This window comes from Leucoraja erinacea, chromosome 34 (genome assembly GCF_028641065.1).
Source record: "Leucoraja erinacea ecotype New England chromosome 34, Leri_hhj_1, whole genome shotgun sequence".
Lineage (NCBI taxonomy): Eukaryota > Metazoa > Chordata > Chondrichthyes > Rajiformes > Rajidae > Leucoraja > Leucoraja erinaceus.
In genome coordinates this window covers 7,317,528-7,334,792 of record NC_073410.1, presented here as the reverse complement: position 1 = coordinate 7,334,792, position 17,265 = coordinate 7,317,528, and the positions used below count along the sequence as shown (strand labels likewise).

The following is a 17,265-nucleotide window of genomic DNA, read 5'->3' as shown; positions in this document are numbered from 1 at the left end:
CCACGTCATTGCCAATGTGCGAGTTACGTTAAATTAATTGTATAAGGGGAACCGAGGTCAGGCTACCCGCGTTTATTAATAATATAGAGTTTACAATCTATTTTAGAAGTCGACTTTGACTTCCATCAATCAGATTGAGGATGAGCTGGCTGCACATCGACAGCTGTGTGGGGAGGGGAGGAGGTTGGGGGTGGGTGGGGGGGGAGAGAGAGAGAGAGAGAGAGAGAGAGAGATTTGGATGTTTCTGTGGCTGTGGGTTTATTAAACTACTCGCTCTGTTATAGGTTGGTCGAGTTGTTCTGAAGCCACCGCCGCCCGGATTCGGGGAGGATCGGACTGGGAGAGAGAGGTTTGGGAGTTCTGGAAGCTGCCGGGTTTTGCGACTACACTTCCCGGGGCTTGCTTGGATATCGTCGATATATTTTTGTTTTTTGAGGGGGGGTGGGCGGAACTCTTTACACCTAGAGGGTGAAGTGGCGGGATACTGCCGTGTGTGTGTCTGTCTGCAAAACACACACACACGCACCAACACTGGATGGGGGAGTGATTCCACGGAGCTGAAATGAACATCACGCACAACTTGGTATTTCAAAGTGACTGGTAGAAAGCCGGGCTCCGTCTGCTCTGCTAGCACCGACTTCATTCTCCCCGGGAAGGACAGGAAAAAAAGGAAAATCAAGGAATCCTTGTATTTTTGAAGCGCTGCTGAAAACATTTACTGTTCTAAGTTTGCCCACATATATTCCTGGAGTGAGCTACCGCAAGGAGCGAAGACAGAAGAGAGAGAGAGAGGACGGAGCTAGAGGGAGTGTGTGTTTTCGCTTGTTCGTCTATCGCTCTCTCTCAAGACAAGACTAGCCGCGGCCGGGAGAGGAGAGGAGGGCTCCCTCCATCCAGCAAGTCGCGCTATGCTCCGGCCCCGGTTGCTCCCCGGGCTGGCCGCTCTCAGTCTGGTTCTATCCCTCGGCCTCTGTCACGCAGGTAAGGAGAGAGGGAGTGTGTGTGTGTGGACTTGTCAAACCTCCGCCTTCGCTCTCGCTTTCACAGCGGGGTTGGGTAACGCGAGCGGGCTGCTTGAGACCTCAGCTTCAACGCAGCCTCTCCGGGCCACGGCTGTGAGACTAACAACTATTTCTATCCACCCACACCCCACAATGATTCCTTGAAGGAAGGGGGGAAAAAAGTTTTTTTCCCCGGAGTCTAGAGCTGCCCCGTTTCCGCTGATTTTTTCTCATTGAAGGACATCATTAGGCTTTTGGAGGGGGGTTGAGGTGAGATGCAGTTAGACAGCCCGGGGTTTGGCGACACTGTCTCCCCTTCATGAGGAGCTCAGCGGACACTGGCAGGAGGAGAGATGGGGAAGGGGGGGTGGGCTGGGGGGGGAGTGAGCGCTGCAGAGTTGCAGGGCCGCTGCTCGCCAACAAAAAGTTTGCTTCACTCTGCCTCCCCTCGCCCTCACCCCCATTCCGCCCTTCCTCCGCCCCTGTCCTCTCGCTCCCTTTTCCCCATTGCCTCCACTCCCCCTCAGACCCCTCTACCCCCCTCCCCCCCACACAGTCTCCCTTCAATGACTGCTCCCCACCTCTTGCCCCATTCCCCCCCCATCCCACAACCTCCCCACCCCCATCCCCCACCCACCCCCCTCCCCACACACCACACTTCCCTTCAACTCCCTACACAGACCTTCCTCCCCTTCTAGTCTCCATCCCTCCCTTGCCCCGATCCCCGTCTCCTTTCTCCCAACGTGTACAAGTCCCTTCCCACCCCATTCCCTGCGCCCCTCTCCCACCTGCCCCCTCCAGCCACCAGCCTCCCTACTCCATCCTCTCTCCTCTCCCTCGCCTCTCCCCTTCTGTCTTCTCCCCTCTCATTTTCTCTGCTACCCTCTCTCCCCACCCTCCCCTCTCTCCCATCTCTCCCATTCTTTCTCCCAATGTTCATCCTTCCCCCAGCAAACCTGGCCCCGCCGTGCGGGAGATTGCCTGTCCCCTTGAGGGTGGTTGTTAGTGATCGGGGGTCTACACTGTGTTGGGTTCAGATCTACTGGAGTCCGTGCAACCTAGAGTTCCCAACTTGGGCGTTGGGAATGGCGAAGTGTGGATTGGCATCGTTAGGAAGTACCAGGGGGAATCCCCACCGGATTTGGCTGGTGTCAGATGGAAGGGTTGAGGCCGGGATCTTCCCCATGGTCGGGGTTTTTAGAGGGGGCACATTTTTTTCCCGGTTAGAGGGTGGCCGTTGTCCTCGGTCAACGCTCGGTCAACGCAGCCGCCTCGCTGTACCTCATCCTAACGGTGGAACAAGGGCTTCTTTCTGCACAAGGGAGGAGGGAAGAGCTGGCTGCAGATGCTGGTTTACACCGAACATAGACACAACATGCTGGAGTAAACTCAGCGGGGCAGGCAGCATCTCTGGAGAGAAGGAGCGGGGGTCAGAAGAAAGACTTCGACCTGAAAAGTCGCCCATTCCTTTTCTTCTCAGGTTCCAAGTGGATCTGTCTGTCAGCCCCACTGCCCGGGAGACGACTCTGCCGCTAACACAACCGATATTTGCCATTGTATTTATACAATAACAATAAAGATCTGAACGGCAGAGAGAGGAGGGGGGGGGGGGGGGGGGGGGGGGGGGGGGGGGGCGGTTCTGGTTTTTATCGGGAGAAAGTTTGGAGGCGTGGGGGCAAGAAATATAGCGAGGAGATTCCTCAAAATTGGGTTTGAGAGCTCGGATCCCTCGCGAGGCCGCCAGTCCCGTCCCGGTGTAGGTGTTTCTTGGTCTCTGGACCAGTACATTCACAGGGCTCTCTCTCTCTCTCCTCTCTCTCTCTCCCTCTCTCTCTCTCTCTCTCTCCTCTCTCCCCCTCTCTCTCTCCCCCCTCTCTCTCTCTCTCTCTCTCTCTCCCTCTCTCCCCCTCTCCCTCCCCCTCTCTCTCTCTCTCTCCCTCCCCCCCTCTCTCTCTCTCTCTCCTCTCTCCTCTATCTCTCTCCCCTCTCTCTCTCTATTCTCCATCTCTCTTGCCCTCTTTCTCCCCATCTCCTCCTCCTCCTCTTCCTCCCTCTCTCCCTCTACCACAACCCCCCCTCTCTCTCTCCATCTCTCTCTCTCTCTCTCTCCATTCTCCATCTCTCTGTCTCTCTGCAGCCCGCTGTTGGTCCAGGACTGGAGAGAGTTGAGGGTGGGGTGTGTAGGTAGACTTGGAGCCACTTGTACAGCGCACTGGAGAATTAACCTCAACACATTGCCACTTTGTCAACAATGAATATATATTTTTAAACTGTGATTAAACGCTGCCGTTTCACCCTGGCTAACTAACATCACTCAGAAAGCTAGTGTCACACGGGCGTGCGGGCCTGAGCTCTTGGTGTTGATATCTGTAACCACTGGCAGGGTGAAGCTGCCTGAACGGGACGCACACGGGGCTGCCTCATCTCAGGCCCAGGCTGAATGAAGTGAGGGTGCTGCAGTTCATGATGATGTTACCATCACCAGGTTAAATATAGGTTGCCCCCTGGTATGGATGAAAGGCACGATACTGTGCTGGTACACCGTGTGTGGAGCCGCCCGCGGTGACTGTGGTTGGCATGTGGAGAGTTTAATCTAATCTACTCTTAAGATAGAAGATGTTATACTGCAAAATACAGGCAATGGTTACGGAAACTCACACACACTCTCCTGTACATCTGGAGCCTGGATCCGCACTAACTTTTGCCTAAGGACCCCCTTATATATAACCACACGGACACACTCTGGTGTGTACTCACACCCAACCCCAGTCACTATCCCTCCCATTCTGTACCTACCCCTTCTCTCTCTCACACACACACACACACACACACACACACACACACACACACACACACACACACACACACACACACACACACACACACACACACATGTAATCACACATGCACTCACACACACATGCATGCACATGTTCACACACACATGCATGCACGTGCATGCACACACTCACACACACACATGCATGCACGTGCATCTACACGCACTGTGGCACAACCATGCAGAAACTTGAGTTATAATGAAAAGCAGAAACATTGGAACCACTCAGCAGGCTAGGTGGCATTCTGGCATTATATAGAATCATACAGCATGGAAACAGGCCCTTCAGCCCACCACGCCCATGCTGACTAACGCTCGCCTATTCAAATCTTGCATTCACTCGCTAGTGGCAATTTACAGCGGCTAAATAATCCACTAACATGCACGTCTTTGGAATGTGGGAGGAAACCCATGCAGTCACATGCGAAACGTACACACTCCACACAGACAGCACCCAAGGTCATTATTGAACCAGGGTCTCTGGCACTGTGAGGCAGCAACTCTACCAGCCCCACCACTGGTAGATAAATTGTTTCTCTCTCAGCCTTCAGCAGCTGTCTGGTCTCCTGAGTGTTTCCAGTATTTTATGCTGGTTTCAGACACCAAAGCTTCTTTGCAACTTCCAAGGGATGTGCGGCATTTTGGATACAAATGTTTGAATGCATTGCCAGGGAAATGAGTTGACAATGGTGCATTTTTGGAAGTTAGTCAGAAGCTGCGGGTCTTGCCCATTTACCTGTGGTGGACAGGATGTGATCTCCCAGCCTTGCAAGGATCGATGGTCTTTGAAATCTGAGGATCTAGTAGATCTTAGTGACTGAAAAGCAAATATCCAGTCTCCAGTGTTTCTCCATGCATACACACTCTGAGTTAAACCTTGATTCACCAGCCTCCACTTGTTTGACTAGAAATTGTGTTCTGGAAATGGAGGAGGCATTTCTGGGGAATAATTTGTAAAATTGTTGTGACATAAATAGTGTTGTATAAGCCTGGTAATATGATCAGATTCTCTCTCCCCCTGGACCTATTTTGACGTTGATTATCTTTCTTCACCGTAAACAGTTTATTGAATTTTATGAGTCAGGTTTAACATGTTTTAAATTTGAAATAGCTTGTAAACGCCCAATCAATGTTGAATATGATGGATACCCATAATTCTTGTAAATCCATGTGGCAGTTTCATCCTCCTAGTTTCACATCTCTAGCACCTTTTGTATCCTTACCTTTGTGCCTCCCTCCCATCCTTCCCCGATATTTTGTTGGTTCACATGCTTGATCAATGGTGTTTTATCATGAATGTTTTATTATTATTAATAGTTAGTTTTCTGAGTCATTCGTAACTGTCACTGTATGTCATGTTGTTGCTTGTGGGCGGAGCACCAAGGCAAATTCCTTGTATGTGAATACTTGGCCAATAAACGTACTTACTTACATATATTATCGCTCTAATCTCACTCTTTCCCCACATACCCCTCCTCCCCCCCCCCCTTTCGAGGCTTGCTCTCTTCCTGAATCTCCCTTGTCACTTTCTCATACGCCCCGTTTCGTTCCCCTGTCCTCTCTCTCTTCACTCCCCTCACTCTTTTCCTATCTCCTACCCCCAACTCTGTAACCCCTTTTCCATCTCCTTTCTTCTCCCACCACACTTCCTCTGTCTCTCTTACCTGCTCCCTTTCTCTTTCCTACTTTCTTCCCTCTCTCTGCTCCTATTTCTCCCCCCCCCCCCCCCCCCCCCCCCCCCCCCCCCCTGCTCATTCTGGAGGACTGGTTGATTGGGTGCTATACTTGAGATCTCCACTCTGTTACTGGCCTGTGTTCTGGAGACAACAAGCAGCCTGGAGCCCATTAGATCTGTCAATTCTTAATGGACATTATACATCCTGTAGGACCCTTGGATGGCTGCTGATTATATTCACTCATTGTGCAGTTTCTGCATCTTTCTGTGTGCTCAGAGATCAAACAATCATGGAAAACATTTAAAATCCATCTGCTTTATTTTTTTAAACCAGTATATATATATCCTCCAGAATTATATATATATATACTTTTATTTAAAAAAAAATTATAGTATATGTGTGTGTGTGTTTGTGTGTGTATGTGTGTGTATGTATATACACACACTTCAAATACTACATGTATATAGTGTGTGTGTGTGTGTGTGTATGTATATATATATATATATATAGTATTTCAAGTACATACCTACACACGTACACATATTTCATATATTATATATACATATATTATACTTGTATACTTATATATATATACACACACACACACAAATACTTCAAATACTATATGTGTGTGTGTGTGTATGTGTGTGTATATATGTGTGTGTGTGTGTGTGTGTGTGTGTGTGTGTGTGTATGTGTGTGTGTGTGTGTGTGTATATATATATGTGTGTGTGTGTGTGTATATATATATATATATATATGTGTGTGTGTGCATTCAAAGAACTTGAAGTATTTGGCTTTTATCTAGAACTTGTCCCCTAACCCGGTCCATCCTTCATGGCCCCGTCTTGGTGTCCTGAGCCAACGGACAGTTTTTAGTATTAAATGTTCCCGGTGATTTGTGGCATTCAATGGAAAACTTGTGGGAGAAAGGGACAGAGAGCTATGCTGATGGATGTAGAGGTTGGTGAAGATGAGTTGGCTGTGACATGTCTATGAGTTGGCTGCTTGGCTCAAACAGCATGTGCATGGTGCAAACCTCTTGTAACAGACAAGCAACCAGCTCGCACTTTAAATCCCATCATGATAAACGATGACTCCAAGAATTTAATCTAAACTTTATTTGGATAATGGTTGATTTATTGATGAAATACTTGGGTTGGAATTAATGTGTTTGTACCTGTTTTTTTATAACACTGTCTATTTATTTCTTTAATGCCGCTCGGGGAGATGCATCAGTGATTTTTGTGTGGGTTGAAATTTCATTGTGTTCTTCACTCAGTCACTCTAACTCGAGTCTCAGAGTGGTTATTCAGCACAGTGTTACACAATGGTTAATGGGATGAACTAGTGGCATTGTCCCCAGGCCACTGAACTGTGTAATAATGTACCACTACACCAGCAAGGTAAACAGGAGCAGACATTCTCTGATTAGTTGATCTTGAAGTATTGGTAGCGGAGGCAATACACATGTAGACTTGGTGCCTTGAGACCAAAGATCCTATAGCCCACTATTGCTTGAGACTGCACAACCAGTTTACTGGGAACCTCTGTGCCGTTGCTGGGCAGTTTTTGCATTTGTGATATGGGACTGCGCCTAGTTATAATTAGAAGGGTCTCGACTCGAAACATCACTCAGAAATACATCCCAGCCCACTGAGTTACTCCAGCATTTTGTGTCTTATCTTCCGTGTAAACCGACATCTGCAGTTCCTTCCTGCACTGCTAGTTCTAATTGTTGTTTTAATGCACTATGATGACATTTTCAAGAGAGAGTTAGGTTTAGCTCTTGGGGCTAAGGGAATCAAGGGATATGGGGAAAAAGCCCTAACGGGATACTGATTTTGGATGATCAGCCTTGATTATATTGAATGGCAGTCGGGGCTGGCTCGATGGGCTGAATGGCTTACTCCTGCACCTATTTTATATGTTTCTATGATTCTATTATCATCGGCTCGGTTTGGAAGTGGAGAGATTCGTTAAGGTTAATTCCCTGAGGAGATCAGAGGCATTGGGACTGCTGAGCATCTACCACTAGGTGGCATTTCATGTCTTCCTGTCAACCTTTCTACAGAGTGCACCATAGTGACATCTAGAGGCAGGAGAAAACCTTTCAAAATTCAACCCCACCCCCCCTATTTTCATTCTGAAGAAGGGTCTCGACCTGAAACGTCACTCATTCCTTCTCTCCAGAGCTGCTGCCCGTCCCGCTGAGTCACTCCAGCTTTTTGTTTCTATCTTCGGTTTAAACCAGCACCTGCAGTTCGTTCCTACACATTCCAAAAACATCACCTGTCCTTTCTCTCTAGAGATGCTACCTGGCCCGTTGTGAGTTATTCCAGCACTTTGCGCCTCTCTTCAAAATTTACTTCCACTCACGGAAAGAAATGCAGCCTTTAAACAAGCAAATGAATGGGAAAAAAGGACCTATATTTCTATAGCAACTTTCGAATCACTTTCAAAACATCACAAACAATAGACAATAAACAATAGGTGCAGGAGTAGGCCATTCGGCCCTTCGAGCCAGCACCGCCATTCAATGGCTGATCATCCCCAATCAGCACCCCGTTCCTGCCTTCTCCCCGTATCCCCTGACTGCTATTTTTAAGAGCCCTATCTAGCTCTCTCTTGAAAGCATCCAGAGAACCTGCCTCCACCGCCCTCGTTGACAACCAATGAGTAGTCACTGATGATGGACACAAAACGCTGGAGTAACTCAGCGGGTTAGGGAGCATGTCTGGAGAAAAGGAGTAGGTGACATTCCGGGTTGGAACCCTACATCAGACTCAGAGAAAACTCGAATTCTCACCGCATACTCCAGCATTTTGTGTTTATCTCCGATATAAACTAGCATCTGCAGTTCCATCCTACACAACGAGTAGTCACTGTTGCATTCTATGGACTGCAAGAGCCAATGGATCTGGAGCAAGGTCACACAAATAGAAATGATGAGTTGATATGGATTCAGGAGGAACTACAGATGTTACCGTCTTCAGGGAAACACCGAGTGCTGGAGAAACTCGACTGGTCAGGCAGGGTTTGTGGAGGGAAATTGACAGATCCATTTCAGGTGGATCCCTTCTTCAGACTGATTCTAAAGAAGGATCCTGACCCCAAAACGTCACCTGTCTAATCCTTCCCCAGGTTCTGCCTGACCCGCTGAATTCCTCCAGTACTTTGTGTTTTAACGAGTTACTATGTTTATCGAAAAACTGATTGAGGCATTACGATTGCCAGGAAAACTGCAAGAAATCCCTAACTCGCTATCTAAGTAATGGCTGAGAATCTTTTGCTTCCACCCAAACAGACAGGGAAGGGACTAAGGTGCAACACCCTGCTCTAATCGTGGCTCTTCATAGGTACACTACTGCACTGGAGATTCAGCCTTAATCTAGTTTAGTTCAAGTCAAGTCAAGTTTATTTGTCACATACACATACGAGATGTGCAGTGAAATGAAAGTGGCAATGCTCGCGGAACAACAAAACAACCAAACAAATTATAAACACAATCATAACACACATATTATTTTACATAATAAATAATAGAAGGAAAAACGTTCTGTACAGTTAGTCCCTGGTGAGAAAGGCGTTTACAGTCCGAATTGCCTCTGGGAAGAAACTCCTTCTCAACCTCTCCGTTCTCACTGCATGGCAACGGAGGCGTTTGCCTGACCGTAGCGGCTGGAGATACATTGCCAAAACTGGCCATTCAGCCCACTGAGTATGCTCCGACCAGCAATCCCCGCACACTAACACTATCTTACACGCACTAGGGACGATTTAAAAATTTACCAAGCCAATTAGCCTGCAAACCTGTATGTCTTTTGAGTGTGGGAGGAAACCAGAGCACCTGGAGAAAACCCACGAGGGTCACGAGGAAACCGTACAAACGCCATAGAGCCAACACCCGAAGTGAGGATCGAACCTAGGTCCCTGACCGTCGTGGCAAGGCAGCAACTCTACCGCTGTGCTACCATGCCGTATCTCTCAGGATCTCCTGAGATTCACCATGTGTGCTCAAGTCTCCACAGTAGGATTTGAGTCCAGAACAGTGAATAGTACATAGCAGGAAGAGTAGGAGCTTGGTAAAAGTAACCCTGAGAATTGCAGAGGATTAAAACACAGCAGAGAACAGCATTGGTTTGGTCATGCCTAGCTGTATTGTGTGTGTATGCTTCCAATTTTCTGGTGAGAGTTCCAAAGTAGTAGAACTACGCTCCATGCTGTCTTTATTTTAAAAGGAGTGAACATTTTAGAGTTGACGTTATTAAACTTCAGAGTTGTACAATGTATCGAGTGGTATTTGAAACTGATGTTGTAGAGAGTATATTAGAAAAGGGACAGACTCCTACATTTGAAAAAGAAAGTTGATGTATATTTCACATAATATATATCAGTTTATTCATAGTGCCTTTATGTTAATACTGTACAGAAAATGGCATTGATCCAAATCTCATAACCCACAGCTATTCGGGATTTGCGTGCGTGCGTGTGTGTTCTCTTGCACAACAATGGTTTCTTTATGAAAGGCGCAGATAATTTAATTTAGTTTAGTTTACTTTAGTTTAGAGATGCAGCGCGGAAACAGGCCCTTCGGCCCACCGAGCCCGCACCGGCCAACAACCCCCACACACTAACACTACCCTACACACACTAGGGACAATTTACATTTATACCAAGCCAATTAACCTACAAACCTGTACGTCTTTGGAGTGCGTGAAGAAACCGAAGATCTTGGAGAAAACCCACGCAGTTTACAGGTAGAACGTGCAAACTCCGTACAGATGGCACCCATTGTCAGGATCGAACCCGGGTGTCTGGCGCTGCCAGGCAGTAGCTCCACCACTACGCCACCATGAAGTTAATTGTTAGCATGTTCGTTAAGCTACAGGAGTTAGTTCACATACATACAATGGATGGTACAAAATCAGGCCATTCAGCCCAACTAGTATTCACACAAGCCCTCTCCCCACCTGCCTTCACTTCACCCTTTGCGCTCATCCCTCTGTCCCTTGTGCATCTATCCAGTTAATTATCTCCACTGATCCATCTGGTGGTGTCTTCACACTTCACATTCTCACCAACCTTTGTGGAAAGATTTCTTCCAAATTCCCAATTGGATTAATTAGTGAGACTCTTATACTTTTGGCCCCAGCCTTGGTCTCCCTGACAATTCCTCTTGTGCTGGTTGGTGTTGAGAGATAAAGGGGTTTCACTCGAGTCAGCGGTGGGCAGAGAGAGTTGCCTCTGGTCCCGCTAAAAAAAAGCTTATCACCGTACATCGGAACACGTGACAATAAACTAAACTGCACTTGATAGGTAAAGGGGGGTTGATTGGTAGATAAGTGTCAGGTCGGGAAGGGATGAGAGGAGAAGGTGATGGAGACTAGGAGGTGAAAAGTGGAGAGTAAAGGGCCGGTCCCACGAGCATGCGACTCCATGCGGCAAGCGCGACCTAACGTGGTCGCTTGAGCCCTACGGCTCGAGGGGCCGGTCCCACTTCGATCGCCAGAGCCGTATGGAGTTGTGCGGAGCTGGTCCCGACATCGCGCGGGTCTCCGAAAAACATCCGCGCGGCAACAGCCTACCGGCCCGCAGCCGCCTCGGCCCCATACGTCACGCGCGAACTTCCCGCGGAATTCGCTCGAATGTCATGTCACTCACTCGACCTCCGCGTGGCCCCCGCTTCTGGTTTGGCCGCTCTTGCCGCATGCAGTCGCATGCTTGTGGGACAGGCCTTTAAAGGTCTGCACGTCGAGGAGTCTGAAAGGAAAGGAATGGTGGAGGGAGTCCCACCCTGCAAGTGTGCGGGAATCTCAGGCTACATTTCATTGTGGTTGAAATAGAGAGTGAAAGGTGTCTGCATTAGCAGTGCTGTCCGTGGCTCCAGGAACCCACAGAGCAGCGTTGGCGATTATACCTGCGCTGGTCTCTGGCACTCTGCCCTTTATTTGAGGGTAGTAGACATATTGATAGCGTCAAAGTGCCGAAGGGTTGCGTGGGAAAACAGGAGACTGGAGGAATAGAAACACAGAAAACATAGAAAATAGGGTGCATCAGTAGGCCATTCGGCCCTTCCAGCCTGCACCACCATTCAATATGATCAGGGCTGATCATCCAGAATCAGTACCCCGTTCCTGCTTTCTCCTCGATTCTGTTGGCCCTTAGAGCTACTGTATATCTAACTCTCTCTTGAATACATGTATGGTACAAAATCAGGTCATTCAGTGAATTCGTCTCCACTGCCTTCGGTAGAATGACCATAAATCTAAATGAAAATGGACCAGCTTCTATATTGTGCAAGATGCCCATTTATTGAGTCATATTCCACCATCTATTATCTGTAAATGTGTTTTCCTGTTGAAAATCCATCCACTAGTGGACCATGGGCTGTGGTGGACTGAGCACAAAGGGTTGCTTTGACTATAGTGTGTGTCGTGACTCGGTGGCCTGTGTATGAAGGGAAGCCAGTGATTTCAAGTGTGTCGCTACAGTATTTGCAACCATTTGTTCAACTTGTTAGTAGGACCTCTGCTCACCCAAACAACCCATGAATTTTTTTTCCTACTCCTGTTCACCACCTCCCCCCCCCCCCCCTCCCCCCCCCCCCCCCCCCCCCCCCAGCCCATGGTTCAGTTGAGTTATTGTCACGTGCACCAAGGTACAGTGAGATGATTTTGTTGTGTGCTGTCCAGTCATCGGAAGGACAATACGTGATTGCAATCAAGCCATTTACAGTACACAAAAGTGCTGGAGAAACTCAGCGGGTGCAGCAGCATCTATGGAGCGAAGAAAATAGGCAACGTTTCAGGCCAAAACCCTTCTTCAGTGTTCCCCTGGACATTTCATTTGGTGCAAGTGCCCTCCCCTTTCGTTAGCTTTGTCCCAATGGGTCAGACCCCTCTGACGAGACATAGTCGTGGAATCCAGGGTGAATGGCTGGCACTACTGAGGGGGATACAACAGCGTACAAGGCGGTTTTATATCTATGGGTGTTCAACTGAAGCCCCGTCTGTCCTCTCAGTTTGTCATTTCTCAGAGCAGAATTGGGCCATTTGGCCCATCGTGTCCAATTCACCATTCAACCATGGCTGATCTATCAACCCCATTCTCCTGCCTTCTCCCCATAACCCCTGACACCTTTATGAATCACCCTTACTATATAGCCAGTATATAAACATCACAGATAGAGATGAGACAAAGATAGATGTAGGGTCTCGACCCAAAATGTCACCCATTCCTTCTCTCTAGTGATGCTGCCTGTCCCACCGAGTTGCTCCAGGATTTTGCATCCACTTGGTGGAAGCCCACGCAGTCACTAGGAGAACGTGCAAACCCTGCGTTGAAGCGTTGAGCCAAGAACGAAAGTGTGCGTTAGTGAGTGCGTAGACAAAAATGCTGGAGAAACTCAGCGGGTCAGGCAGCATCTGTGGAGCGAAGGAATAGGTGACGTTTCGGGTCGAGACCCTTAAGGGCCCGTCCCACTTTCACCACCTAATTCATGACCTTTTTTACTCGTGGACATTTTTCATCAGGCTAGAAAAAACGCCCCGACCTACTTGATGCCACGAGTACCTACGACTAGCATCACGACCTGCTACGTCCTACCTACGACCTCGTGACGACCATGCTGCGAGTATGAGTCAAGGGCAAACTCGGCAGAGGTCGTGAATTAGGTCGTGAAAGTGGGACAGGCTCTTTATTCACTTAGTGAGTATGAGTGTGTGTGTTTTAAGTCTATATATAGAGCAAGACACCCCCCCCCCCCCCCCCCCTCTCCCTACCTACTGCCCAGATTCCCTGCGATCCCAACTGCAGGATCTATAAAACGCACCAGGATAAGCGGTTCAGTGCTTCAATGTAAAATGATACCGAAGCACTGGAGAAAATAAGGGGAAGATTTACAATGATGATTCCAGAACGGAGAGGTTATAACGAGCAGGAAAACATAAACCAGCCTGGACTTACTTCCCCAGTGAAAAACAGAACAAAGTTGATTGATTAAATGCCTTTAAATTGTCAGAATTCTTTGAAAGGTGCAGAGATAAAGCTTCACCAGTGGAGAAAGTCAACGCTCGGAGGAAAAGTATAGCATTTGCTGGAAATAATTTCAAACACAAATTCAATACTGCGCCACGGTGGCACAGCGGTAGAGTTGCTGCCTCACAGCGCCAGAGGCCCAGGTTCGATCCTGACTACGGGTGCATGTCGGTGCGGAGTTTGTACATCCTGCGTGGGTTTTCTCCGAGATCTTCGGGTTCCTCCCACACTCCAAAGACGTATAGGACCGTTTTTCCAGGACAAACAGACTCAGGAATAGTTGCTTTCCGAGAATTATATCTACCATAAATTCAAATTCACACATGCACTGACTACACCGCCCAACACGGACTTCCATCTGTATATATGTATATATGATATATGTATATATGTCCCCCCCCCCCCATCTCCCTTCTGTTTTTTTTCTGTTTCTTGTTTGTTGTGCTAAATTGTATGTATGCACTGAGTACGAGCAGCTTTCAGTTTCACTGTACATGTATAATGACAATAAATGGCATATCTATATCTATCTTGTAGGTTAATTGGTTTGGTATAACTGTAAAATCGCCCCTTAGCGTGTGTAGGATAGTGTTAATGTGCGGGGATCGCTGGTCGGTGCGGGCTCGGGTCAGCTGAAGGGTCTGTTTCCACACTGTATCACAAAGACTAAAACTAAGCAACATCACCAAAGCAGATTATCTGGTCACAATCACATTTGCTGTTTAAATCACAAAAGGTCCTTTTGTGTATTAAACAGCATCTGGAGTTCTTTGTTTCCACACTTGCTGTTTGTCGTACATACGTTGCCCTACTTCCTACAACAGTTGACCACACGTCAGGGAGTGCTTAATTGACCTTAACCCAGTGCATTGTGATGGAATGGGTGGGGAGGTGGGAGTGCTGGGTGACATGAAAGGTGCAATGGGAATGCAAGCTTCCTTTTTATCTCCGATTCACTGAATAATCAACGAACATGAAAAAAATGAACCAGATACCCAGTGGATGTTTTAGTTTAGTTTAGTTTAGAGATACAGCGCGGAAGTACTGAGTCCGCACCGACCAGCAATCCCCGCACATTGACACTACCCGACAAACACACCAGGGGCAACTTACGCTCATATCAAGTCAATTAACCGAAAAAACAAAACCTGTACGTCTTTGGAGTGTGGGAGGAAATCGTAGATCTCGGGAGAAAACCCACGCAGTCACGGGGAGAACGTGCAAACTCCGTACAGACAGCACCCGTAGTCGGGATTGAACCCGGGTCTCTGGCGCTGCAAGGCAGCAACTCTACCGCTGTGCCACCGTGCCACCCTAACAATGTATTCCAAGTCACATTTGCAGGAAGTAGGAAGTACCACCCATACATTTACACTCTACAAGTCTGAAGAAGGGTTTGGCCCGAAACGTTGCCTATTTCCTTCGCTCCATAGATGCTGCCGCACCCGCTGAGTTCCTCCAGTATTTTTGTCTACCTTCGATTTTCCAGCATCTGCAGTTTCTTCTTGTACATTCTACAAGTTCTACAAACGCACATTCGCCAACTTTGCAGCTGATTTCCACACACGCCCTTCATCCAACACTTCATGGTTCTTTGTGGTCAGGGATGGTTTGGTTTTCTCCTGCACTCTCGGTTACTTTTTGTCCTTGGCGTCTCCTTGTGCTGTTCTCACTCCCCTTTGCATTCCTTCTGTCATCCCTCTCTTGAACAAACAGAGATTGCTTTGTGCTCATCAGGCCCATTGTGAGAGTGGGGCGGTCAGATTTATCATTGAGACGCTGTGGTAATTGTCAGGGAGGGGTCGTTGGACACAGGGAATGGATAATTGATCTAATGGCCTGAGTGGAACTGTAACTAGCTGCCCGTTTCACAGAGTGCACATGTTAAAAGCTGCACGTTGTGTCACATCCTCTCTGCTCCATTTTAATGTTCTAATTTAATTTGTTGGCAAGCACAGAGTTTGCAACCCATTATAATTACGTGTTATTTTGTTCTTCTGAGCATAATGCCAACAAGATCGTTAAAAAAACCCCAACTTAAAGCAGCAAATTGCAGTGAGACTTTTTTAAAAACAAGCTCGATGAGGGTTTGTTTCTGTCTAGGATCATAAAAAGCCTCCAGGAAGCTCTGACTCATGAAACAGTTCGAGAGGTCTAGTGATTGGTACATTGCAAATGTTGGCCAGTATTCAGTGATTACTCCGCATGGCTGAGAACAGCAGGGGGTCGTGGTGGTGGGTGGGGGGGGGGGGAGGGTGTCAGAATTCCCAAGGCTTTTTTTTTACAAATTTGTATTCCCCAAATGTGGATCAGCTCCCACTGGGAGTTCCACTTGGGAATTGGTGGAATCTCGGGGGTGAAATGGAGGCGTGGGATCTGAGTGCAGGAATATCAAGAAGCACAGTGGTTCATCGGTTTATTACCACATGTACAATGAAAAGACAATACAAAGAGCTCAGCCAAATACAAAGACTATCACCATGCAGAATTGCAATCCCCCAGTTAGTACAGAATGGACAACACACTGGGTGGCACATGATCCCAAGTCTTTGATATTAATAGCATCCACTGAGACATAGAAACATAGAAACATAGAAATTAGGTGCAGGAGTAGGCCATTCGGCCCTTCGAGCCTGCACCGCCATTCAATATGATCATGGCTGATCATCCAACTCAGTATCCCGTACCTGCCTTCTCTCCATACCCCCTGATCCCCTTAGCCACAAGGGCCACATCTAACTCCCTCTTAAATATAGCCAATGAACTGGCCTCAACTACCCTCTGTGGCAGAGAGTTCCAGAGATTCACCAGACAAGGCAAACATCTAGATTGAGAGAAAAGGGTGCTCTTCAGATATACAGATTGGTAACTAATAACTACATCATTTACCAATGAATACAGGTTTGTAGGTTAATTGGCTTGGTATATGTAAAACTTGTCCCTAGTGGGTGTAGGATAGTATTAATGTGCGGGGATCGCTGGACGGTGTTGGACCGAAGGGCCTTCCACGCAGTATTTCTAAACTAAACTAAACGGAAGTAAATGCAGGCCAGTGCTTCAAGTTTACTTTAGTTTAGTTTAGTTTAGAGATACAGTGTTGAAACAGGCCATTCGGCCCACCGGATCCGCGCCGACCTGCGATCCCCGCACTATCCTACACCCACTAGGGACAATTTTTACATTTACCAAGCCAATTAACCTACATACCTGAATACCTATAGGTCTTTGGTTTGTGGGAGGAAACTGAAGATTACGGAGAAAATCCATGCAGGTCACTCGGGGAGAACGTACAAACTCCGTAGTTGTAGCACCCGTAGTCGGAATCGAACCCGGGTCTCCGGTGCTGCAAGCACTGTAAGGCAGCAACTCTACCGCTGTGTCACCGTGCCGCCCTAGTTTAGTTTATCGTTGTAACATGTACAGATGTACAGTGAGAAGCATTGTTTTACATGCTATCCAGTCAAATCGAGCCATGAGTACAATCATACAGAGCTGAAGTGAATAAGAGTAGGTCTTCTGCAACAGCTCATAGAGAGTTGTCAAGACTAGATTAGATGGGACATCTTGCTCAGCATGGACAAGGGGGGCCGAAGGGCCTGTTTCCATACTCTATATCTATGAATCTAAACTCCGACCCTATCTTAAACCTCTCAAGTCGCTGAAAAGTCTGATTTTGGTTTGCAAAAGACCAGGAAAGGGCAAGTCAGTG

General features: G+C 47.7%; 1 protein-coding gene across 2 annotated transcripts in view; it reads left to right on the top strand.

The window, feature by feature from the left end:
- Positions 1–248: 248 nt before the first annotated feature.
- unc5b (unc-5 netrin receptor B) overlaps positions 249–17,265 on the top strand; it is a 196,292-nt gene continuing 179,275 nt past the window's right edge. For both annotated transcript variants that reach the window (XM_055661770.1, XM_055661769.1), the window contains exon 1: positions 249–981. Coding sequence is in view for 1 of the 2 variants with exons in the window: in XM_055661769.1 (XP_055517744.1) it covers positions 909–981 (73 nt within the window). In the remaining variant the exon portion in view is untranslated. The remainder of the gene's footprint in view (positions 982–17,265) is intronic.